Below are 24669 nucleotides of genomic sequence, written 5' to 3' on the forward strand. Positions count from 1 at the left end.
CTGTCCTAAATTAGCCAGAACGGACTGCTGTAAGGCTGGCCGCTGCTTCACGAGAGTTACAAATGCTATTTACTACTTTTTCATAGAGAACGCCCCTGATCTTTAAGAAAGTAGAAGGGAACAATTTACTCCCTTTCTTTCTTCAAAGAACTGATTTTTTTCTACTAGATTAATAAAAGATAAATCAACAGTGATACCTGCTGCTTGCACTAACACACAGGAAACACATACTCCTTAAAGACACACATAAAAACAAGTAACTTCAGGTACTTACTAAGTTGTACAAAAAGCTAGATTTGATACTCTCAAAAAGTGAAGGGAGCTACAACAGCATAGAGAAATAATTTAATGCCTTCCAGAACAGAACTCAGCTCTGGGGAGATTTTCCTCTTCTGTGAGGTCATCTCCCATGCACCACAGAGCAGGTGCCTCCACCGCCTATCCGTTTATGCGGTAATTTTCATGGATTTCTGGCCGGATGTGACACACGAAGGCCAAGAGGTTATCAAGGACTTCATCCCGGTTCTGCTGGAAGTAGTTCTGGAGGACGGTCATCTTCTCCTGGGTCTCCTTCTCCACCTCACTGCTACAACTGCCGTGGGACCCCAGTGCCGCAGCTTCCTTGGCCTCTGTAAGCGATACTGTTCAATCTCAGCCTGGGCTTCTTCTTTGGCCTGCTTCAGCCTCCGGTTCTTTCGCTTGCGGGCCTCGGACACCTTCTCGGCCGCCCGCTTCTCGGCTTGCAGCAGCTGCTGGATGCCCTGCGACTAACTCGCCCTCGCTGAGGGGACCCTCGGCCGAAAGAACGGCCTAAATCAACAGCTTCAACACACTAAGGAAGCCCCTGGGTCAGCTGACCCGCCGCCCACTCCTCCATTACATTTTTAAAAGAGTGGAACAAACATAATACCTTAATCAAGAGCAGAAATATAGATGTAACAAAATTGACCTTCAATTTGTATCAATAAACCAAGATTCATACCAGTGCAAAGTATTCATCTCTACAGCATATCCCCCTTTAAATGTAAAAAAAAAAATGTATAAACAATATTTGGGAATATGGTAGTAGTTCTTTCCAAACTGTTTCCTGCTGTTTATTGGACGAAGTAATTTTTTGAGGGGTGTTCAAGGCGACCTTTCAGGAGGTCTTGGTCCATCAAATCACATTAGTCTGGAAAGATTCCACAGGTTCTCATCCTCTGTGGAAACAAAAGAAGAACCTCTTTTCTAAAGCAACAAATCCTTAGACCCAAATTTTCAAGACAAGATAGCTTTAAAGTATATATGTTAGTTACTTCCCTCCTTCACAGTCAAAATTTCAAAGAAAACACAATAATATACATAATCCAGACTCTCTTTGTATAGTCCATCCATCTTTATGTGGATTTTCTTACTTTATTACTTTTTCTTTCTTTTTCTTTTTTTTTTTTTTTTTTTTTGAGACAGGGTTTCCCTGTGTAGCAGTCCTAGCTGTCCTGGAACTGGTTCTTGTAGATCATGCTTGCCTCGAATTCATGGGAATTCACCTGCCTCAAAGGGGATTGGTTGGTTTTTTCCTGCTTAAGGATTAGCTGGTTTTGTGTCTGGGGCAGAGATGGCTCTGATTTCAGGGCCCAACTGTGTTTCTTTCTCTGGTTGTTTTTATTTTTTAGGCTCTAATTTTAGGGTCAGGGTGAATATCTTTAACAGGCTCTGTTTCTAGAGGCAAAATGTGTTCTTTTGGTTCTGGTTTCAGGGTCAGGGTATTTTTCCTCTGACTCTGGGTTCAGGGATAAAGTGTTTCTTTTGCTGGCTTAGGTCCCAGATCCAGGGTGTGTTTTCTTTCGCTGGCTCTGAGTTCAGAGCCAGGGTGCTCAGAGATTGTGCTAGGACTATGGATCTGCTGGGGCCTGGGTCTCTCACCCTCTCCAACAAAGGCACATCTCCTAATAGTGCCTCTCCCTGTGAGGTTGTGGGGGCCATTACTTGCAAACTACCACAATAGCTAGCTCTAATTGAAACGGCAGATGATATGTATATAGACCAGGCCCACCTCAAAATTCGAGATCTACCTGCCTCTGCCTCCCAAGTGCTGGAATTAAAGGATGGAACATCGTGTCCATCCAGTTCATGTGCAAATCTTAACTTTATGTAAATTAAATTTATCTATTGCCCCCTTCTCACACACTTTTTGCTGTCTAAGGGCCTATAGCTAATTTCAAAATCTTGAGGATCCCTGCCCTCTCTCCCCAATACAGGCTTTCTCTGTGTAGAACTGGCTGTCCTTGAACTTGCCATGTAGACCAGGGTGGCCTTGAACAGGGTGGCCGGAGTTTCATCTGCCTCTAACTCCCAAGTGCATGTGTGTGCAATTTTACTGTTGCATGTGTGTATGATGTGTGTGCATGTGAGTGCCAACACTAAGGAGTCCTAGAGAATTGGAGCAGGTCAGAGATAGATCTCTCCTTCCACAGTGGAGAATGCAGAGACTGAGCTAGAGTCAGTCTGTAGTACTGAACCTCACATATGTTGCAGATTTGTTTGTGTTGTTGCTAGGAGACCGACAATGAAATGAAGTTAAACCTTGATTCAGAGTGCGGAGTCCATGCTCCACTGGCCATAGAATTTTCTGGAGGATCTGGGTGAAGATAGTCACAAGAAATCATGAGGAGGGGCTTGGGAAGATCCTCAGGCTTTTTCAATCTGGTCAGTTGAAGAGAAGGGCCAGCTGATTGTTTTTTTCTGTTGCTCTGTGAATCTATCAGGTTTATACTTTAATATCTGATTCTTGAGAATTGTGGATAAAAACAGTAAAAGAAGTTGTTGTACACATAAGTAAGAGATTGATCTCCAACTGAGGAACATAAACCCGATTGATTCATTTCAAATTAATTTTGTGTGTGAGTTAAGAATCCAATGTAAACCGGGTGGTGGTGGCTCACACCTATAATTCCAGCACTCGGGAGGCAGAGGCAGGCGGATCTCTGTGAGTTTGAGGCCAGCCTGGTCTACAGAGTGAGTTCCAGGACAACCAAAGCTGTTTCACAGAGAAACTGTCTCAAAAAACAAAACAAAAGAAAAAAAATCCAGTGCAATTGTTTCCTTTGTAAAAACCAAGTTTCCTCAGCACCAACTATCTAATAGTGATTTCTTCTGTTATATACCTTGTTCGACACATTGTTGAAAGACTAGACTGTGTGCACATGGGAGTGATTATGAACTTTCAGTTTTCTTCAACTGACTGGACTGTGTGTGCTCACACCATTCCCAGACACTTTTAATTGCCTTTTAAAGTGGGTACTCTGGCAGTCTTTATTTTTTTAAATAATCCACAATCCTTCAAAAATATTTATGTATTATGAGAGGTGTCTGTGTGCACATGTATTCATACAGAATATGTGTAAGGTTGAGAGGACAACCGGCAGGAACTGGTTCGCTCCTATTATCGTGTGTGTTCCAAGGACTGAATTTAGACCTTGCTTAGGCTTGGTAGAAAGCGCCTCTACCCCCACTGAACCATCTAGGTTGTTCTTGCTTTGCTTTGTTTTTTAGAAAGTCTCATGCTGCTGTGGCAACTTTGACTCATTCTATACAGCTGACACTGACCTTTATTTTCTAGGTGTTAGGACTGCAGGCGTGTGTCACCATGCTCCATTTACCCACTCATAAGGGGTGGAACCTAGGGCTTTACAAATACAGGCAAGCTCTTCATCAGCTGGTCTGCATCCCTAGTGCTCTTGCTCCTCCCTCGCCTCCTAGTAAGGTCTTCTTGTGCTGCTGAGGCTGGTAGTAAGGTCGCAGGCTCCAGTGATCTTCCTGCCCCATCCCCTGGCAGGCTGATAACAAGTGAGTGCACTCACTCACAGTTGACTTTTTTTTTCCTTTTTCCTTCTCTCCCATCCGAAGTTTGAATATTCTCACAGGTTCTTGCTTTCTTTGCCAGTTTGAGTCTTAACCAAACTCAAAATGATTGGTGCTCTTTCTCAAATTCTTGGAGATTCAAAGTTTGACATCAAACAAAACAGCAGAAAGGAGAAAGCAAGTTGCACATTGTTACTGGTTTTGAGGACAATGAATGGAATTGATTCCAAAATTAAGGGTAGATATCATGTCCTATGCATTGGGAAGTGGTGTAGGTATACATTCCTGGCTCCTTTTTTCTCTCACTGCACACTATAAAACAAGGTTTCTTTGTATAAACCTGGCTGTTCTGGAGTCCACTCTAGACCAGACTGGTCTCAAACTCAAGAGATCCACCTGCTCTTGCCTCCAGAATGATGGGATTAAAAGAATGCTCCACCACCAGCTGATGTGGGATTCCCCACTGTATGCTGAGATTACCATAAATGAATAAAGAAACTGCTTTGGGCCTATAGGAAAGCAGAACTTAGCTAGGGGGAAAACTAAACTGAATGCTGAGAGAAAGGAGGCGGAGTCAGTGATAAGCCATGGAGCCACTGCCATAGACAGACAAGTTGAAACCTTGCTGGCAGGCCATGAGCCTCATGGTAAAATATAAAATAATGGATATAGGTTAATTCTAGATGTAAGAACTAGCTAGCAATTCGCTTAAGTAATTGATCAAGCAGTGGTTTAATCAATACAGTTTGTGTCTGGTTATTTTAGGTCTGAGCTGCCAGGCAGCTGAGAAACAAACAAGTGTCCACCCTTTCAACAACCAGCCAGTGTGATTTAACTTCTCTATGCCTCCTTTTCAGCTGAGGGTTAGGTGCATTCATATGTGGAAAAGGGCTAGTGCTAGCACACTGTAAGCTACAAAAGTGTTTCTGCTCAGGTACATGAATCAACCGCCAGAAGACCGGGAAAAAGTGCGGGCAACATATGATCATATATCTAAAATATCACTGGTGTACAAACACCTATAATCTCAGACCTCAGAATGTTCAAACAGGAGTAATTGACACCCAGTTTGAGGCCAACACAGACTGTAACACAAGACCTTGTCTTAGCCAAAACAAAACACAAAGCAAGGACTTTGGGTTAATCTAGAGAACAGTATGAAAAGTGAAATAAACTGCTCACTCTTTTCCACCTGTGTTTTAAAATGGCAAAAACTATACAAATTATAATCACTTTAGTTTTGTAGAAAATTATCTTAAGGTGTGTAACTGTTGTTGATGCTGCACTTGTTAACTCTGTGCAGCTGTGATTCTTTGCCTGTCTAAAATACCTGACAGTCTAATAGATGGCCAATCGTGAGGCAGGAGCAAAGGTAGACAGGGCTGGCAGGCAAAGACTATAAAAAGAAGGAGAACCTAGGGCTGGAGAGATGGTTCAGAGGTTAAGAGCACTGCCTGCTCTTCCAAAGGTCCTGAGTTCAATTCCCAGCAACCACATGGTGGCTCACAACCATCTGTAATGGGGTCTGGTGCCCTCTTCTGGCCTGCAGGCATAAACACAGACAGAATATTGTATACATAATAAATAAATAAATAAATAAATATTTAAAAAAAAAAAAAAGGAGAACCTAGGAAAGGAGCAAGAGGAGGATGACACCAGGGGCCAGCACCCCCAGCCACACAGAAAGCCATGGAAAAAGAAATAAAGTAAGGTTTACAGAAAATAAGATAAAGCCCAGAGGCAAAAGGTAGGATAATTTTAAGAAGTTGGCTAGAAATGAGCCAAGCTAACCTCCATGTGTGATTTATTTGGGAGCTGAGTGACAGATAGCTCCCCGCCTCCCAAATAGAATAAAACAACCAACAACACTTTACTCTTGGGGCTGGAGAGATGGCTCGAGGTTAAGAGCATTGATGGCTCTTCCAGAGGTCCTAAATTCAATTCCCAGCTACCACATGGAGGCTCAAAACTATTTGTACTGAGATCTGGTGCCCTCTTCTGGAATGCAGACAGACATGAAACAAAACAAAACAAACAAAAAACCCACTTATTACCAAGGGCAGTCACATGGGAGATGACAGATGCCTAAAGACAGTAGGATTATTTGAGGTGATGGAAAAATGTTTTGGAGGACTGGAGAGAGATGGCTCAGTGTTTAAGAGACTGGCTGCTATTCCCAAGTGCTGTGGGACAATGGTCTTTTATGCTGTCAGTTGCGTTATCTTTAATAAAATTCTGATTGGCCAGTAGCCAGGCAGGGCAATGAGAATGCTGGGAAGAGGGAAGCAGTTGTGAGGCAGATGCAGTGGAAGCAAGATAAATGCCTTGCCAAATAAGTTACCAAGCCACGTGGCTAACATAGACAAGAATAATGGGCTAATATAAGATGTAAGAATTAGCTAATAAGAAAAGGCTGAGCTACTAGGTCAATCAGCTTATAATTAATGTAGACCTCTGTGTGGTTTCTATGTGTGGGACTGAAAGGCTACAGGACTGGGCAGTCAACACCCAAGGTTTCCTTGTACCCGTATGGTTACTCTTCTGTCATTCCAACAGGGATGTGAATGCCCTCTTCCAGCTTCTATAGGCATCGGACTTGCACTTGGTGTATAGACATATATAAAGGCAAAACACTTAGGCACATAAAATATTAGAACATACCCTTTCTTTGGTTCCATGTAGCACTGATTTTCTGCTTTTTTTTTTTTTTTTTTTTTTTGGTTTTTCAGGACAGGGTTTCTCTGTAGCTTTAGAGCCTGTTCTAGAACTAGCTCTTGTAGACTAGGCTGGCCTCAAACTCAGAGATCCGACTGCCTCTGCCTTCCAAGTGTTGGGATTAAAGGTGTGTGCCACCACCACCTGGCTGATTTTCTGCTTTTGATTAAACAATAAGTCTTTTGTAATAAAACTGTGAATGGTAGGTAGATTTTTAAATAAGATTTGAAGATGAAAGAAAAATTAGACGACCAGGTGCAAAATAGAAGTATAAAATTTATTTTATACCACCCACAAAGTTCTGTATAATCAGGAATGATACAATTTGCAATAGCTTAAAAAAAAAACACATGACAAAACGATTTAAAATATATTTTCAATTACAGTATTCACTTATCCTTAGTTAGAATAAAAGAAAATTTATGCTTTAAACAAATGAGACATAAGGAAAATAAGACAATTTCCACAACTATTTTTACATTTATGTTTCAATACTAGTAGTACATTTCAATGTATTTTGCTACATAAACATGAAATCATATACAACTGCTGTGCACCAAAATTTAGCTTAATTAGATCTTTCAAGTAACATGCAATTCCAACTTACAAGTATTCAAGTACTGCTAGAAAGTGTTCCATTCTGTGCAGAGGACTCAGTATCGGTCATGTATTAAAACCATCATGGCTATAAGAATCTCTTTCCTTTTAATGTGATGAAGTGCTTTCCCTCATATGTGAAGAACTAAAACAATTATTTTTTTGGAATCTTAACAGCATTTTCTAAAATAAAAACTTAATGAGATACAACAGTAGGATGGCAATAGGGGAAAATCAACAGTAAACGTATTCCAAGAGTTAGGGGGCAAGGCTTCAACTTAGGAAAATGCTTATGTGCCTAGGGGAAATTCAGCACTGTGGTATGCATATGGCAAAGAACATGAATGAGTGTTTTCTTCCCACCAATGATACAGCTGTAAACCAAACCAAGCTAATGGCATGCGTGTTCATTCATACTGTGGAGAAATAATTGAACTAGAATTTAATGTTGTTCTGTTTGCCATGGAATCGAACAGCTTTCTCCTTAGGGAACACATCAGGATTTCCTAGTAACCCAAATATAACCATCGACCAAATATAACCATCACAATGCAAAAGCTGCCCATAATTTTAGCTAGAAAACCATTTCTGGAAAAATATTTCTCTTAAAGCACTTATCACAATATTAACCCCATAAAGGCTAAAAAAAATATGACCATACATTGCAATAAAAATATTTAATCTTTTCTATGAGCTGTGTTTGTAAAGTCAAATACAGTCATTTGATCCCAGCACAAACGGGTGCTGGTAATGGCCAGCTTAAAAGGGGGTCTTTCTTGAATATTCAAGGTTACTTTGCCCTCCCTCTCCCCCTCTGTGCCAAAAAAATGTAATCACCAGTCAAAATATACTACTTCCATATAGAGAGGTCGGTAAAATAACCTATTAAGGAGATTACTAGAAACTTTACAAACACATCTCACTATTCCCAACTCTCTAGGTAAATGTGTATTTGCTCCAAAGATTTATATGGCTACAAGCGAAGCAGAAGGAACACACACACATACACACACACAAACCCAACCCAACAAGACAAACCATACAATCTAGAGACAGTACAACCTGTTAGAGATAATTTTGCGTATTTATAATAAAGGGCTAGGAACTAAAGTTGTTCAGGTAACAAACACCATTGCCTTCAAGAAACCTTCATCTCAATAAATTTAAACAAATATATTAAACTTTGATTGTGAGGTGCTTTAAAAGTCCTATTTAAAAAATTACTTGGTGAAAAATTTATTTTGTCTTCCTATGAATAGTAAAGGGTTATTCTCTATGCTTCTGATCACTGAATAGGGTGGTTCACACATGCAATCCCTGCACCTAGGGATCACAGAACTTGGTCCTGGACTATGTTGGATTTTCCAGGTCAGTTAGAGCTATATTGTGAACCTGCTCTACACACAATAAAATATAAACCCAAAACCTAATCTTTAATGCACAAATGAGAATTGAAGCTTTAATGTGAATGAATGCAGCTAGGTAAACAAACGGAAACAAAACTACTAAGAAACATGTTTTATAAATAATTTATATATTTTTCTATTAGCTCTATTCAGTAAAACCCTAGTTCAGGTTTTCCTGTATATCTACATGTAGCACTCTGAAGTTTAAGAGCATCTCATTCGTGGGTGGCTCACTGGTTAAGAGCACTTGTTATTCTTCCAGAGGATCTTGGTTAGATTTATAGCGCCTTGATGGCAGCTCACAACAACCGAACAGCAGTTCCAGGGGACCCTACTGGCTTCTGTGGGCACTGCAATATGGCCACACACACACAGAAGCAAAGCACCCATAATCACATTATTTATATTCCTAGACTTGCTCGGTGGCATGGAGTAAGCTATTAGCCATTCCTGTCACTAGCAGTCATATGTGAGAGAGAGCTGTGTTTGGTATCAATATTGGGGATCAAAAGTTGTTAAGACAGGATCTCATGTAGTTGAGGCTGGTCTTAAATCTAAAATCCTACTACTAAATCATACTAAAATCTACCAAATCCTACTAAAGTCTCCCCATGAGCTGGTGTTACAAGTGTGTGGACCATACCAAGGGAGAAATGCTTACTTTTTTAACATCTGATTTGTTTTCAACATATTACCTAGATTTTGGAGAGAACAGATAAGAAATGCTAAAGGTACTTCTTGCCTCCAAGCTGGGCGTGCTAAAAAGAAAAGCACCAGAGCTTATTTTGGAACCTAGATCATGCGTAGTGCCTCGGGGCTGTAAGGTCTGAGCTGGGGGTTTTGAGTATATATACCAGGATTATTATTATCACCCTATTATAGCTGAAAAATTTCAGGAATAAATATACCTTAGGAAACAAGAAACATTGACTAAAATGGCCTGGCTGAGTTGTAACATAGCAGATGGGGCTGAGAAAGCCACACAAGAGAATGAGCACGGGTTAAATTGTCTTTACTCCTAACTCTCGATTCTTCCTGCAGTCCTGGGTGATGGACCCCATTCCAGCATGGTCAGGAAGCACTGTGTCACTGGGCTCTGTCTGCCTCAGCCCCTCAAGCAGCTGGGATTACAGAGTGAGCCAAATTAGGGATTGGACTTTGTGACACATTTTAAAAGATATGCCAAGATGCTGAGGCAAAAGACTTTTAAAGCCAGCGTGGACTACAGGAGATGTTGTCTCAAAGAGGAAGGCAGGAGTGAGGAATCCAACCAATGGCAACTTAAATGAACCAGACGCATTTGCATAAGGGATGATCTGGGAGGTGGAGCCAGAATACACAAGAAATCAGAAGGTGCAAAAGGAATCAGGAAAATTAACCCCCTGTAGAGGCATTTCAGACAGCCACAAGATAATTTTGAACACAGTAGGGCCTCAGGGTCAAACTGATATTGTGAATAACATATTCTGAGCCTATTGGTTATCTGGGAAAAGAACTGGGACCAATAAAAAGTTATCTGGGCAGGGTGCCCTGTGTCTATACCCTAACAAGTAATAAAGATATCTAAAGTAGGAATTTCAGAAAAAGCACTACAAGAAACAAAAAAAACAAGGTCTAGAGCGGGAAAGTGGATAAGAATGCTTTCTGAGCATGCGCCAAGCCTTGGTGTAGTCAGAGGCAGAGGAACCTCTGTCATACAAGGCCAGCATACAAGGTCTATGTCTCAAGCTCCAGGCAAGCCAGGGCTGCATAGTGCAACCCAGTTTCAAAAGGAGAAAGAAATTCAACCTTCTCAGCCACAGTTCAGGACTGACTACACAAGACCCACAAGACTCTAAACGTCCAGCTCCACAACTCAATACAGAAGCCCGTTTCTATTACACAGAGAAAAGAAAAGCATGCTCAGGAATTTTCACACGGAATCAAATTGTGTGGGAGGACTCACTGTCTGAACGGCCTTCCTGACAACAGGATTGGCATTATATATTTTCTCATGCTATGAGAACACCTGCTTCACTTGGAAAAATCTAGAGGTCTTAAACAACCAAGCAATAACTATACCACAGGGCTAAATATGCCACACTGGAGGAAAAACAAAGCACAGCAAGCTTGGGAGCGCTATGCACAACAAACCAGCATCCCCACTTATAAAGATGGCCACATCACAAGAAACTGCTGGCGTTTATCTAGGCAGGGGCAGGAAGGAATTGAGCAACCGGGGAGTATATACACTGAAAATACGCTTTCCTCAGCGTATTTCCACTCAGTCCTCAAGTACTCTGAACACTAGGTTCCAGAGAGAATGGCCAAGACAAGGACCGACTGCCTTGTTCATAGGTAAGAGTTAATAGGCTAGTTTTCATTGATAGTCAAGGGAATCTTGACCTAATTTTACCATTACCTTTCTTTTTCTGAACCTCCCTGGAGGACAGAAAGCTGTTTTATTTTTGACTTGTGCAAAAATAAGGATAGTTCTCAGTAAGACTGTACTCCCGGGGTGAGAAAACTTCTATAGTTCTAAGAACAGAGCGGCCTGCTCGCAATTCCAGGCTGATAGGTACCACCTGTTCTGTGGGCACAGGGCCTGAGCTTTGTGACTCCTATTGCAGTGAGATCACGACATCACTATACACTGAGTGGTGTAGCTAAAGGCAACTTTGTTAAAGATGGCATCCACCTCCTCGGTTGGCACATTCCAGCTAAATGTGCCCACGATCGATGGAAGACGTCAGTGATGTCACAGCGTTATCCCACATAGAAGTCACTCAACATGTTAGCTTTGTACATGCTATTGTGGAATGTTGATCAGGAGTAAAAGTACTAGAAAGTAGTTGACTTCCTGTGAATCAAGTCAGCTACAGGAGGACATCATTCAGCTAAGTGACGGGTGACTGGCCTTCAGTTCCCACCTATTGCAGTTCTGCTAACACGCTGCAAGAGTTCACCTCTATTAGCCTCATGTCCCAACAATATATTTCAATGAAGCTAATGACGTGGTTCATTTGGTACCAGGTACATATACATGATAGATATATGAGGCTGCCAAGCACAAGAAGGAAAAACAGCTTATTGAGGGGTGGAGTACAGCTTTAATCTCAGCAGAGGCAGGCAGATTTCTGTGAATTGTAGGCTAGCCTGGTCTACCAGGAAAGTCCTCAGAGCATCAGCTGAGTTACCATGGAGGTCATGTAACAATGAGACCGATCTTCTCAGAAAGAGTGTTCGGTCATCTCAAAGCAATTTACTTTGTTTTTTCATAAGACCATTGTTGAGCCAGGCATGGTGGCGTACACCTTTAATCGCCAGCACTCAGAAGGCAAAAACAAATGGATCTGTGAGTCCCGGGGCAGTGTGGTTTACAGAGCAGGTTCAAGTCTGAAATCATTACTGTTTTGTTTAGATTTTTCGTTCTGGCTGTCCAGATCTCACTGAGAGCCGCCTGCCTCTGCTGGGATTAAAGGTGTGCACCACCATTGCCTTTTTAGATTGCGTCCTAGGTGGTGATTCAAGGAAAAACAAAATCAAATGGATCAATTAAACGTAAAGGTTAAATTAAATGTGCATTTGAGGACGAATGGATGAATAAAAGCATGGCATGGAAAGGAAACAATTTCTAGTGGGAGCTAAGGCCTAAAACCTCAAAGGTAACTTCACAAGGGAGCTTTCCTGATAGTACGCACTAACAAATACTGACGCAGCTGAAGCAACAAAGAATCAGTTACATACTTACACGTGTAAGAAACCCTAGGCTTTGAAAATAGACTTGTTCTTAAACAGAAATCTAAGGCACACAAAATAATCAGGTCAACAAATTACCCTACTGCATATACTGTATATACCCTACTGTATATATTCACATATCTATTTGCAAATGGAATGTTGATGGACACTTTATTTACAATCCCAACCCCTTCAATTCCCTTAGTCAGAAACTTTGCACCATATATTATTTTAATAAGTTATTCTCTAGAGAGCTTTGCTGGAACTGTTTGCATTTGCACCAAGATTATGATGATAGTCGTGGACTTCGTATGGCATCTGAGAAGCACCATTAGGGTTCCTGGACTTCTGGAAAATCCAATTCTTTGAATGTCATAGCACCTGGGCATTTGTATTTCTTTTGGTTCTAGGTTTTATTTAGGGTGTCTTTCTTGGTGTATATATATATATATATATATATATATATATATATATATATATATATATATATATATGGCAAGACCCTTGGAACATGAAAATAATCAGAATGCCAGTTTTACCTGTGACCTTCAAAATGGGGATTACCAAAGAAGTTTGAATTGCCAATTAAATTGTCGATAACCTAAACCTAAAAGGTTAAGATTAATGAATAGTTAGGCTCTTAATTGGCTTACAGCATAAATTTTTCTATGTGACTCTGGGCCAGAAGCAATAGTGGTAATAGAATTTTCCCCCTCAATTATTTCTCATTTGGGAGGAAAAAGTTACTTAACTATTCTCCTGTGGAAACACTGGGAGGATTTGATTGATCCCAATTTGTCCCTTCTACCATTAAAAACATGTGTCATGATGAAAACATCAATCATAAGGACACTAAAGACAATACTTTTCTAGTTAAAAGGGGGGAAATGATATTGGTGGTAATTTGTATTTCAAATACAAATTTTTTCAATTTTTTTGGATTTAATGATTAGAGAACAGATTTAAATACAGGCTGCAGTTAATAGGATGGAACTCTACACAATAAATGACTTTTCTGCTATGCAAATATGCATACATAATAGACAATAGGATTCTGCTACTATGCTATTTCAAGTTACTTTTAAAAATAGAAAGTGCTTTTAAAAATATATATATTTACAGTTAACGAATAGCCTCCAATCATCACTAGAATAAAGAACTATTTTATACAGGAGAGATCTTGTAAGAGAAAGCATTTCATTGGTTTATTTCAAATGTGCAGACATATAGCAATGACCGGAAGATGCTGGAAGGACGGCACCATGAAACAATCATTCAGCTCATTACTACATGTTATGTGGTTAAGCACCAGGAACTATAGAGCGAACACTGTGTGTCTTGGTTTTTACATCTTATTGTAGGAACCTGTTAAAATCCTCTTTGTAGTAAAGAAACTTAATTTGAGCACCAAACTATGATTCTGTCATGGTCAACACCTAACCAAGATATAAAACCATTATCTTTGCTGAGAATGTATACCTTCAGTTCTCAATCAAAATAGTCACAGTTAAGTACCCACCCACTTCATAATTTTGACCTCGGAGTTGAAATGGGTGAAATGAAGATACAGGAAGTAAACAACAATGTGACTTTCTTTTGAACAGCACCGTAGGAACTACACTGCGCTAGCAGAGGCATTATGGGAAAAAAGCCTTCAGATCCAATGGTTGTAGGGTCCTGCAACATGAGTGAGCGCATAAGGGGACACAGTGACAACATTGTCACGGGTTAAGGTTGGTGCAATACGAGAAGGAATATTGCACAGCAAATTGGCTACAAATGATGATATATCAGGACCCTTCCGTTCTGCAGCCTTTTTCTTAAAAATTTTAGACTCAAACTTAATCCTGTTGAAATAAAAACCATGGCAGGGGAGAATCAGGCCTTTGTGCTGGTAGAATACCAGGGACATACGTAGGGGTTCATTTCGGTTGGCATTTATCACACGGGTGGTAGCATGAAGCTCTCTCCGGGCACATTCAATCAACACTGAACCATGAATGGGTGCTATGGCCACTCCGCCATAGCTAGGATTAAGGAGGACCACCTCACTGTCTGACCAATACTCCTGAATCTGAGGTTCGTCATCCTCGGAGGACTGGTCATCTGACAGGGCACCATCTGAGAGAGGCTCATCTGCTTCAGAGTGATGCCCGTCTTCCACCTGACAGGAATCCAGTTCGTGAGCACAGTTGAGGAATGGTAGCTGCTCGGATGGGCTAGAGAGAGGGGTGTCTGCTGTGGGGAGAGAGGGTTGAGGAAGAGGAGCTGCTTCACCAGGCTGTTCAGTTCCAGCACCAGCAGCTACATTAGCACCAGAGGGCATTGTGCAGGGGAGCCCGCTACTTGTTTCTGGAAACCCGCCTGAGGCTGTGTTATTGTACATACAGGCAGCTGCTTCTTCATTCACCGGGTGATGAGTAGAGGAGGCTGATGAGAAGCTTTTAGTGTTGTCTGAACCTTTGAAAATAAAATGGGGCTTGGTTTCAATTTGACTATCGTTGCACTGCTAAAACCTCTAAATTCTCTGTCACTTGCCGGTTGCTTGTGTTTTCTCTTCCTCCTGGTGTTAATTCCTGAGTCGGCAAGCACTCTCTTCTGATCTCAACATCAGGTATGCATGTGGTGCAGGTAAAATGCACGTGTAAAAAAGGATATATATTTTTTTAACATCTCACCTTTAGAATATGGTATAGTCTATATCTTTAGAATATGTATGGAGTTCTCCTGTCAATAGTCTATGAACTAGTATGTCATTTTTCCTGTCTTTCATATTCATTTGAAAATTAAAAACTCTGAACATCCTACTGTTATACAAGCTAAGATTTCAGACTCAGCTCGAAACATTGAGATCCTTTAAAAATAAAGTGAAAAGCCGGGTGCTGGTGGCACATGCCTTTAATCCCAGCACTCGGGAGGCAGAGGCAGGTCCACAAGAGCTAGTTCTAGGACAGCCATAGCTATATATAGGAAAAAAAGTGGAAAGCAAAGAGGAAACAAATCTTTTACATGTATTTGTAGCACCACACCCAGTCCCAATTCCAGAATTATCAAATCAATGATATTGGTGAGAAGGATTTCCAGTCTTGGAAATGGACCAAGATCTGGTTAAAAAAAAATACTGAATTAGGCAGAGAACACTGAAGGACTTCCTGAAGTTGGGGCTTCTTCTGTGACCTGCTTTCTGACTCAGGACCTTGCAGAAAGGGGAAGTCTGTTAGAACGAGCGAGGAGGTGGGATAAAGGAGATAAGAGAGAGGGGACAAGGCAGAGGGGGAAAGGATATTTGTCTCAGAGGATGTCCTCTGGATAGGAGACAGATACAGCACATAGGCAAAAGACAGGCTTTTAAGGTAAAGGGGGAACCACCATGTTAGCATGAGAATGTTAATTACGTGAGCCAAAGGGAGCTTCTGGTTAGGAAGGCAGAGAGAATAGGAGAAAGTGTCCCTTCAAGCACTCTTACCAAGGAATCCATAAAGCATGAAAAAGCATGAAATCATCATGCAGCCGGGCAGTGGTGGCGCACACCTTTATGCCCAGCACTTGGGAGCAGAGATATTATACACTGTGAGCCTCAAGATGAAGATAATTACACTTTGATACAAAAGCTATTTTAGTTAGAAAGACAGCCGGGCAGTAGTGGCACACACCATCACTAACTTCCCAGGACACTAGCCTGGTCTGAGAAACACTGTCTCGAAAAACTAAAAAACAAAAACAGCCAGGTAGTGGGTGGTGGTGTTGGCTGCCATTAATCCCAGAGGCAGGCAGATCTCTGCAGATTTGAAGCCTGCCTGGTATACAGGACAACCGGGGCTACATGAAGAAACCCAGTTTTGAAGAAAAAAAAAAATCAAGATAACATTACTACAATGTTATTATTAATCAAAAACTGGCTGCGGTCCTTTGATAGAACAGCTGATTAAAAACAAGGAAAGGCAAATGTATAATGTGAATGGGCGCTGGAGAGATGGCTCAGAGGATAAGAGCACTGGCTATCTTCCAGAGGTCCTGAGTTCAATTCCCAGCAATCATGTGGTGGCTCACAACCATCTGTAATGAGATCTGATGCCCTCTTCTGGCCCACAGGGATACATGCAGGTAGAATATTGTATCTATAATAAATAGATAAATCTTTTAAAAAATAAATAATGTGAACGAGGACTCAGTGAGGATGAAAAGCAAAATGGAGTCATTTCTGTTGTGGGGTGATTTTGAGATGTGTTATAATCTGCTCATGTATGTTGCTTTTATTTGATTCTTTGCCTGTCTACACTGTTTAATAAATAGCTAAACAGTCGAGCAGCTGGGTAGATAGAAAGGATAGGTGGGGCCTGCGGGCAGGGGGAATAAAAGGGAGAAATCTGGGATCAAAAAGGAGCAAGAGGAGGAGGGAGAACACTACCATCACGCGAGAGTACTCGGGAAATTAAAAAAATATAAAGAAGAGGGAAAACCCTCTCTGAAGGTCAAGACTTCCGGGGGAGGAAAGGCGTTCAGGGAACAGCAGTCTGGCTACTGGGGGCGGCGGGGGTCACACTTACTGGACGAGCTCCTCTTCCTTTTCAGTGCTGCGGGAGCCGGTTTCTTGTTCTGCTCCATCATAGTCGTTCTCCTCTTCCCACACCGAGGAATGGGCTCATTGAAACGTAGTTGCTTCTTCCTGGATGGCTGAACGATCTCAATGGCCCCAGAGCGGATCTTTTCTTCCATTCCCTCTCGGGAGCCAAATTCATCGGTGTCGGCAAGCCGGTGTAGTGGGAGGACGTGGAGCTGCTCGTCCTCGGGATTATTCGTGTCGCGGACATCTTCACGAAGCAAAGTACAAACCTGAGGCACATGGTTTGAATAAGAACAGCCCCTTAGTCTCATGTATTTGAATGCTTAATCAATAAGGGTGGAACCACGTGAAAGGATTAAGGTGAGCATCTGTAATAAAAGTCTGTCTCTGATCTGGATGTAGGTAGTTCTCTGCCATGAAAACAGCGCTGGAGAAATGGCTCAGAGGTTAAGAGCCATGACAGCTCTTCCAGAGATCCTGAGTTCAATTCTCAGCAGCCACATAAACATCTATAATGAGACCTGGTACCATCTTCTGCCATGTAGGAATACATGGAGGCAGAACACTGTTATAAATAAGTCAGTATTTCTAAAACAGAGTGACCAGATAGCAAGTAACAAAGAACAAAGCCATCTGCAGTACCGTTTTGTTTCAATCGGTAGCAGCTGGCATAGTAATCCAAACTAAATATCAAACCAGTAAAATACACAATTCTAGTGTCTTTTTATTAATTGTAAATAAGCGATCACAAAGTAAAACAAAGAGATATCTGCTTACTTTCCTTCTCTTTAGAACAATTCCTTTTAAAGCCCAGGTAGGCTTCCAACTTACTATGAAGCAAGGCATTCCAGCTTTATTTGACGGATTTGACCCCATCAGGTTGTGTTCAGTCTAACCCTGGTGCTTGCTGGGAACTGAACCTTGCCAACAGGTACTGTGGAGGCATTTCTAGAGCCCTGGAGCTGTTTTCATGTAATAGCATTAAGGAGTGGCACCATCGGGAGGTGTAGCCTTGTTGGAGAAAGCGTATCCCTGGCGGTGAGCTTAGTGTCAGACTTCCTGTGGCCTGCCATCCCTCCCTACCATTAATGCGAGTCACTGTAGTCATGGTGTCCCTTCACAGGAATAGAAACCTTAAGACAAGACCCTGAGCTGTGTGATGTGAAAATATAAAATAGACGTAAACACAGATATACCTAGCACAATCTCAAGCCCTACCAATCGCAGGACTGATGGAAAACACAACTGGGTTGACATTATGCATATGAGGTGGGCTTTTTGTGTTATGTTGTTTTTCGAGACAGGGTTTCTCTGTGGCTTTGGAGCCTGTCCTGGAACTAGCTCTTGTAGGCCAGACTGACCTCAAACTCAGAAGTCTGCCTGCCTCTGCCTCCCAAGTGCTGATATAAAAGGCGCGTGCCGCCACCACCTGGCTAGATCTATCATTATTTCTTAAAGCATTTATTTGTAAATCAAAAACAAAAGACCCAACACTCAGACGGCAGTTCAGTGGACACCAGGTATGCAGCTGGTATGCATACATACACAGCCGAAACTATTACACAAAGGCAAAAAATTATAATTAAGCCAGGCAGTGCTGGAGCATGCCTTTAATCCCAGTACTCAGAAGTCAGAGGAAGGTGGAGTTCTAGGCCAGCCTGATCTACAGAGTTCCAGGCCAGTCCTGTCTCAAAATACTAAATTGAATAAATAAAAATATAAAAAAATTCAAATCTATTAACAAAATATCTCTACATTTTCTTTTTATTTTAGGGTTTATTATATATATAATGTTTCTCCCGTATATATATCTCCATGCCAGAGGGCATCAGATCTCATTACAAATGGTTGTGAGCCACCATGTGGTTGCTGGGAATTGAAATCATGACCTCTGGAAGAGCAGCAGTGCCATCCCTCTAGCCCTATTCCAGTCCTATTCTTGTCTCTTGTATTCCTGAAGTTTCCAGTCTATCCATCCCCAGCCCCCCTCTCCCACTGAACATGGAGATAAACATTACCAGGACTGGATGCAGAAACCCAGGAGGGTCAATCCCAGGGTAGGGAAACCCTCGAGAACACCAAGCTACAGCTTATAAGGTACACTTATAACCTCTGAGCCATCTCTCCAGTGCCCAACAAATATATGACTTTAACCCAGCACTTGGTAGGCAGAGTGAGACCCAGGACATCCAGGGCTACACAGAGAAACCATGTCTAGACACAGAAAACAAAAAGGACTAAGACTCAAAGCCACTTAAGTACATACCACAGTGCTTCCATTAATCATGTTGTGAATGTCCCTGTGAGAATGGGCACAGAAATCCAAGCAACAGGTGACACCAGAGAAAGGACGGCCTTTCTTAGTACCAAGTCGACAGTCTCCAGCGACATCTTCATATTTCACCTTAAAAAAAAAATTAAAAAAAAAGACTTATGGGTGGTTTTGTCTGCACACGAGTATCACATGTGTGTACCTGGAGTTGGCCCTGTGTAGTCAAAAGAGCAGCCAATATTCTATTCTAAACCACTGGATCTATCCATATATTTTTTCCTCCATCAATTCCTATGTATGACCTTGTGTGTAGGTGTGTGTACACGTGTGCAAGAACCAGACAGGGTATTAAGGGATGGCAGATAAGATCCTCAGCAGATAAAGGTGCTTTGACTGTTGGTTTGAGCCACAAACTGGCAACAGGCATGAACCCCTACCCTGAAACAATGAATGAATGAATGAATGTAGTGTCCACGAAGCAGACATTTTGTGAACTATTTTGTGAACTATTAAGGTAGCTGTGTCTGCCTCTATATTTTATTATGCTTGTTTTGTTGTTGTTTTGTTTTTGACAGGGTTTCTCTTATAACCCTGGGTATCCTGGAACTCTTTTGAGACCAGGCTAGCCTTGAACTCAGAGGTCCAGCCTGTCTCTTAGTGTCACCACACCCAGTATGTGTGTGCTCTGAAGAATCTTGGGAGCACTTATGTGGGGTGGTGAGGATTGAGACAGGGTCTCTCTATGGATCCATGAATGGCACTCTACGTAGATCAGGCTGGCCACCACTCCCAGAGTGGCGGGTAAACCATCTTTTCTATCCCTACCATTTTGAAATAAGATATCTTTTGAAATAAGGTATCTTTTGAAATAAGGTAGATCAGGATAGCCACCCACTTCATTCTGTGTATGTTTGGCAGACACAGAGAGCCTAATAAGGAGGGCAGACCACTACTCCTAATCAAGTAGCCCCCACACCAATAATCCAATTAATAACTATTTTTTACATAGAAATTTTACATGGACGCTTAATGAGGTCTACAAAAAACTTACCTGATTTTGATAAGCCACCGGAGCCATCTGCTTATAAACGGGAGCTAAATCATCAGCCAATTTCTGAAAAAGTTCTTCAAGTTTCTTTTCCTACAGTAAAAGGTGTAAAGGGTGTTACAGGTATACAACTCTACAGGTATACAACAACTCCAGTCAGTTCATATTGGGGCCTCCCATAACACAATGAGTAGACGTTATAACATGGAAACCTATATAATGAAGGATATATTCCAAATCTGCCCTTGATGCAGAGAATAAAAGCAGACCTGGACTCTTGAAATAAACACAAACACAGAAATGTTTTCACATAAGCATGGCTGCAAGTTTGACACTTGGCAGGCTAGCCTGTTCATTAAAGATTCCAAGATGAGAGTCTGGGAAGATTGTTCACCCTTACTGCTCTTGCCAAGGCTATGGGTTTCCATGTATACTAAGCGGGTGTGTGTGTGTGTGTGTGTGTGTGTGTGTGTCTGTGTGTGTGTGTGTCTGTGTGTGTGTGGGTCTGTGTCTGTGTGTGTGTGTGTGTGTGTCTGTGTGTGTGTGTGTGTGCGTGTGTGTGTGTGTTGCACTGAGAGTTCTCTTCTATTTTATAAATGCTACAGATTAGGGAGTATTGAGAAATAGTCCACACTGAGAAAGTCACATTTTATAGCAGCGCCTGTTATATTGTGGACAAACCAGTGTCAGCGCCACAGAATGAATAATTCATCATCCGTATGATAGTTTGGGGTAAAGTTAAGAAAGGAAGCAAAAACCTGCCCGTAACCATCAGACATCGTCCCCGCCCACTCCAGGATAACATCACCCACTCGGGGAATGCCAAACATTCCCAACGTGGACTGTCTCCTTTCACTATTTCAAACTAATATCTTCAACCAACCTTGGCACAGCATTTGGCCCCTGGAACATTGTTACTATCCCTATGCTAAGCTGTTCTTAGTGAGTCCATTTGCAAAGAGACTCTTGACTTATTATGATCAATAAGGAACACAGAAAGAGAAGGGTTTTTTTGTTTGTTTTTTTTGAGACAGGGTTTTTCTATGGCTTTGAACTTTGAAGCCTGTCCTGGAACCAACTCTTGTAGACCAGGCTGGCCTTGAACTCAGAGATCTGCCAGCCTCTGCCTCCCAATTGCTGGAATTAAAGGTGCACCCGGCGAAATGTGCTGATTTTATTCTTTCAAACCTTTCCCCAATATTTGGCTTTAGCTTATATAGCTGATGCACACACCGCTCTCTCCTGCTCCTGGGGACTCAGCTATACTGGCCTGACAGCTCCTGGCTTTTGTCTTCCTTATAAAGAAACCACTAATACTGTGACATCGCCACTACACCTGGCTAGATGTATACTTATCTATAGTTATATCTAAAGTATCTCTTTCTATTCTTATCTAAAGGTCAAATACTTCATTACATTAGTTTTGTTCTGAAGTGACACACCTTTAGAGCTCACGAGCTATGATACTTAATACTTACCTTGCATTAAAATGATTTCATTCCAATGTGCTGAATTATGTGGTTTTCTTTGAATGTATTAATCTAAATAATTCCTTACTAATGAATGTTTTTTAAAACATGCTTTTCAGGTGGTGGTGGCGGCACACACCTTTAATCCTACCACACAGAGGCAGCAGCACATTGATCTGATTTCGTGGCCAGCCTGGTCTACAAAAGTGAGTTAGTTCCAGTACAGCCAGGGCTGTTACACAGAGAAACCCCGCTTCTAAAATCTCGCTCGAAAATAAATAAATACTTACAAAAAACAAAGCAGAACGTGCTTTCTTGGAAGCAGCTCACAAACTGTTGTATCAAGTCAGTATAATAGCAGAAATCTATTGTTTTGACATTTGATCTTAATATGAAGCCTTGGTAGGCAGCAACCCTCATGATGTCTTACCCAACCCCACCACACTCAGTTTAAGAAATAAATATTGTGATATATCACCTATTTAGTGATGGTAATGGACCCAAGTTCATGTTAAATTTAAACTTTTTTTAATGATTTATTTATCTTTATTTTATGTGCATCGGTGTGAAGGTGTCAGATTCCCCTGGAACTAGATTTTTAGACAGTTGTGAGCTGCCATGTGGGTGCTGGGACTTGAACCCGGGTCCTCTGGAAGAGCAGTCAGTGCTCTTAACCGCTGAGCCATTTCTCCAGCCCCTTCATGTTAAATTTAAGAAGATGAAGAAATTCTCTACTCACCTGAGCCCTGTGTTCTGGAAACATCTGTCTAGGTTTTACGGGTTTCATGCGTCTTCTTCTGCCAAAACGTCGTGATCCAGTAATTCTCCTATAGTAGCTCTGTGGGCAGGAAGCTTTCTTTAGTCTTTAAAAGGCTAGCAAATGGTTTGTTCTTACTCTGGCTAGGGTCCCTCTGGTGTTGGAGAGCAGGAAGGCAGACCCACGGACAATTTAAATAGATAAAGTCTTTACCCGACACATTTAGAAAATGTACATATATAATTTTGTTTTCAAAAAAATTTTAGGGACTATACATGGTTATATACTGTAGATGGTGCCCGAAAATTAAAAAGGAAACTCACGTTTAATGGATAGTTTGGAGCAAGTCTGAACTTTCTGGGGTTTGGGCTTCTCCCAAACTTACAGCCGTTTAAAAACATGCTCCATGAACAGCCAAAGGAGAAAGATGCGCCACACGTCATTGGATTGAGACCTTGACAGGTGCACGTACGACTGGAAGACATCAAACAGGGGATTAGGTGAGCTCACAGTAATACATGCTATAATATTTACCATCACATGAAGACACGTGCTAGCTACATACATCCAGCCTAAACTTCACAATCAGTCCTCTTCACTTTGAATCCATTCATGGTTCTTATTTAACTAAAATTCATGTCTAAGGTTCTAAATCTAAGCAGACAGCAAGCTGTCCTCGTTGACTTAGATATGAGGTGGAGTTCAATCTTCCCTAACGTAACTTGATTTCCTTTCCGTGGAACTTGAATTGAGAACACAATAAACTCTACAATCCCTGGCAAATTTAATGAAAGTCTTTATGAGAATTACGACATGAATAATATATAGAAAGGGTGTTTGTTGAGGAACTTGATAAATACAATGCATCTCTGAAGCACTAAATTTCTAGACTCTAAAACAACAAGCCTAGATAATTCTAAATTAACAAACCTAGCCCCTGTCATAAAAATAGAAAGGTAGCTAGCTGGGCAGTGGGGGCACATGCCTTTAACCTGAGTGCAAGGCCATCCTGGTCTACAGAGTATGTTGCAGGATAGCCAGGCCTGTCCCAATGAAAAACAAATAAAAAGGTAAGAGGAGAGCAGAGGGCGGGAAACCTCTATACATCTGAATTTTATTGATTTACTTCCTTATCTTCTGTGATACTGGGGAAGAGATACTCCTCAGCTCTGAATTTAAGATGCTACCAAATTTGGGTGTGAGCAGGCTGTCTACAAGAGCTAGTTCCAGGACAGCAAGGATGGTTTGAGCAACATTTTGAGAAATGTTGTCTCAAAAAACAAAACAAAACAAGAAACAAAAATTTATAGATGTGAAAGGCGAGACAATGACTACAAAAGATAACTGTGATGTTAGCTACACAATGAACCATGCCTCAAAAACCTTTTTCAGACATGACTGGGCACAAGGTTCAAAAACTTGGAAAAGGAACGACAGGATGGATGTGAGACCCAAAGGGTCAAATAACAAACAGAAGGAATAAAAACTTGGTAGACAAATAACTATTTTTTTTTTTGAGACAGGGTTTCTCTGTGTAGCCCTGGCTGTCCTGGAACTAGGTCTTGTAGACCAAGCTAGCCTCGAACTCAGAGATTCGCCTCTGCTGGGATTAAAGTGGTGCGCCACTACTGCCCAACGTATATGTTCAGTTTAAATCTACCACTGGGAAACAAACAAATGGACAGCACATAATACTTAAGAAATGGCTATATGCTGGTGATTATAGGCAGGTGAGAAGGCTCAGTGGTTAAGAGCACTGAATTCTCTTCTAGAGATTCTGAGTTCAATTCCCAGGAACCACATGGTGGCTCACAACCATCTATAGTGGGATCTAATGCCCTCTTCTGGAATAATGTGCTTACAGATACATGCTCATACATCTTTTAAAAAAGACATTGTTAAAAAGAGGCAGGAAAATTGTGAATTGGTAATCTATTAAGGATCTCGAAAAGGGAAAAAGGAAACGTAATCCATTAGAAAATTTACTCAGGAAGGTTGACCGGTCATGCACAGATCTCATTATAAAGCCAGAGTTCCATACAGATCAGCTAGACTTCTAAAGGGGGGGCACATGGGGTAGGGGGAGACCACAAATACTGGAAGCCAGAGCATAACTCCACTGATGGGATTTCTGCATTAAATTTATTGGGAAGAGGCCTCAGGTTCTGATGAAGAATGTTCCGGGGGCTGGAGAGATGGCTCAGTGGCTAAGAGCAGTGCCTGCTCTTCTAAAGGTCCTGAGTTCAATTCTCAGCAACCGTATGGCGGCTCACAGCCTTCT

At 41.5% G+C, this 24669-nt stretch overlaps 1 protein-coding gene and 1 pseudogene across 2 annotated transcripts in view; both read right to left on the bottom strand.

Moving 5' to 3' along the window:
* Window positions 1–274: 274 nt before the first annotated feature.
* On the bottom strand, window positions 275–3804 carry LOC148119150 (V-type proton ATPase subunit G 1 pseudogene; annotated as a pseudogene).
* An 8941-nt stretch (window positions 3805–12745) lies between these two features.
* The window catches only part of Tet1 (tet methylcytosine dioxygenase 1), a 45652-nt gene continuing 33728 nt past the window's right edge, over window positions 12746–24669 (bottom strand). For both annotated transcript variants that reach the window (XM_048451626.3, XM_048451624.3), the window contains exons 7-12: window positions 22712–22862; window positions 22371–22469; window positions 20166–20255; window positions 19109–19246; window positions 16826–17111; window positions 12746–14738 (exon numbers count right to left, since the gene is read on the bottom strand). In XM_048451626.3, the coding sequence (XP_048307583.3) occupies window positions 13933–14738; window positions 16826–17111; window positions 19109–19246; window positions 20166–20255; window positions 22371–22469; window positions 22712–22862 (1570 nt within the window). In that variant the 3' untranslated portion in view covers window positions 12746–13932. The remainder of the gene's footprint in view (window positions 14739–16825; window positions 17112–19108; window positions 19247–20165; window positions 20256–22370; window positions 22470–22711; window positions 22863–24669) is intronic.

The sequence above is a fragment of the Myodes glareolus genome, chromosome 18 (genome assembly GCF_982192425.1).
Source record: "Myodes glareolus chromosome 18, mMyoGla1.1, whole genome shotgun sequence".
NCBI classification, from domain to species: domain Eukaryota; kingdom Metazoa; phylum Chordata; class Mammalia; order Rodentia; family Cricetidae; genus Myodes; species Myodes glareolus.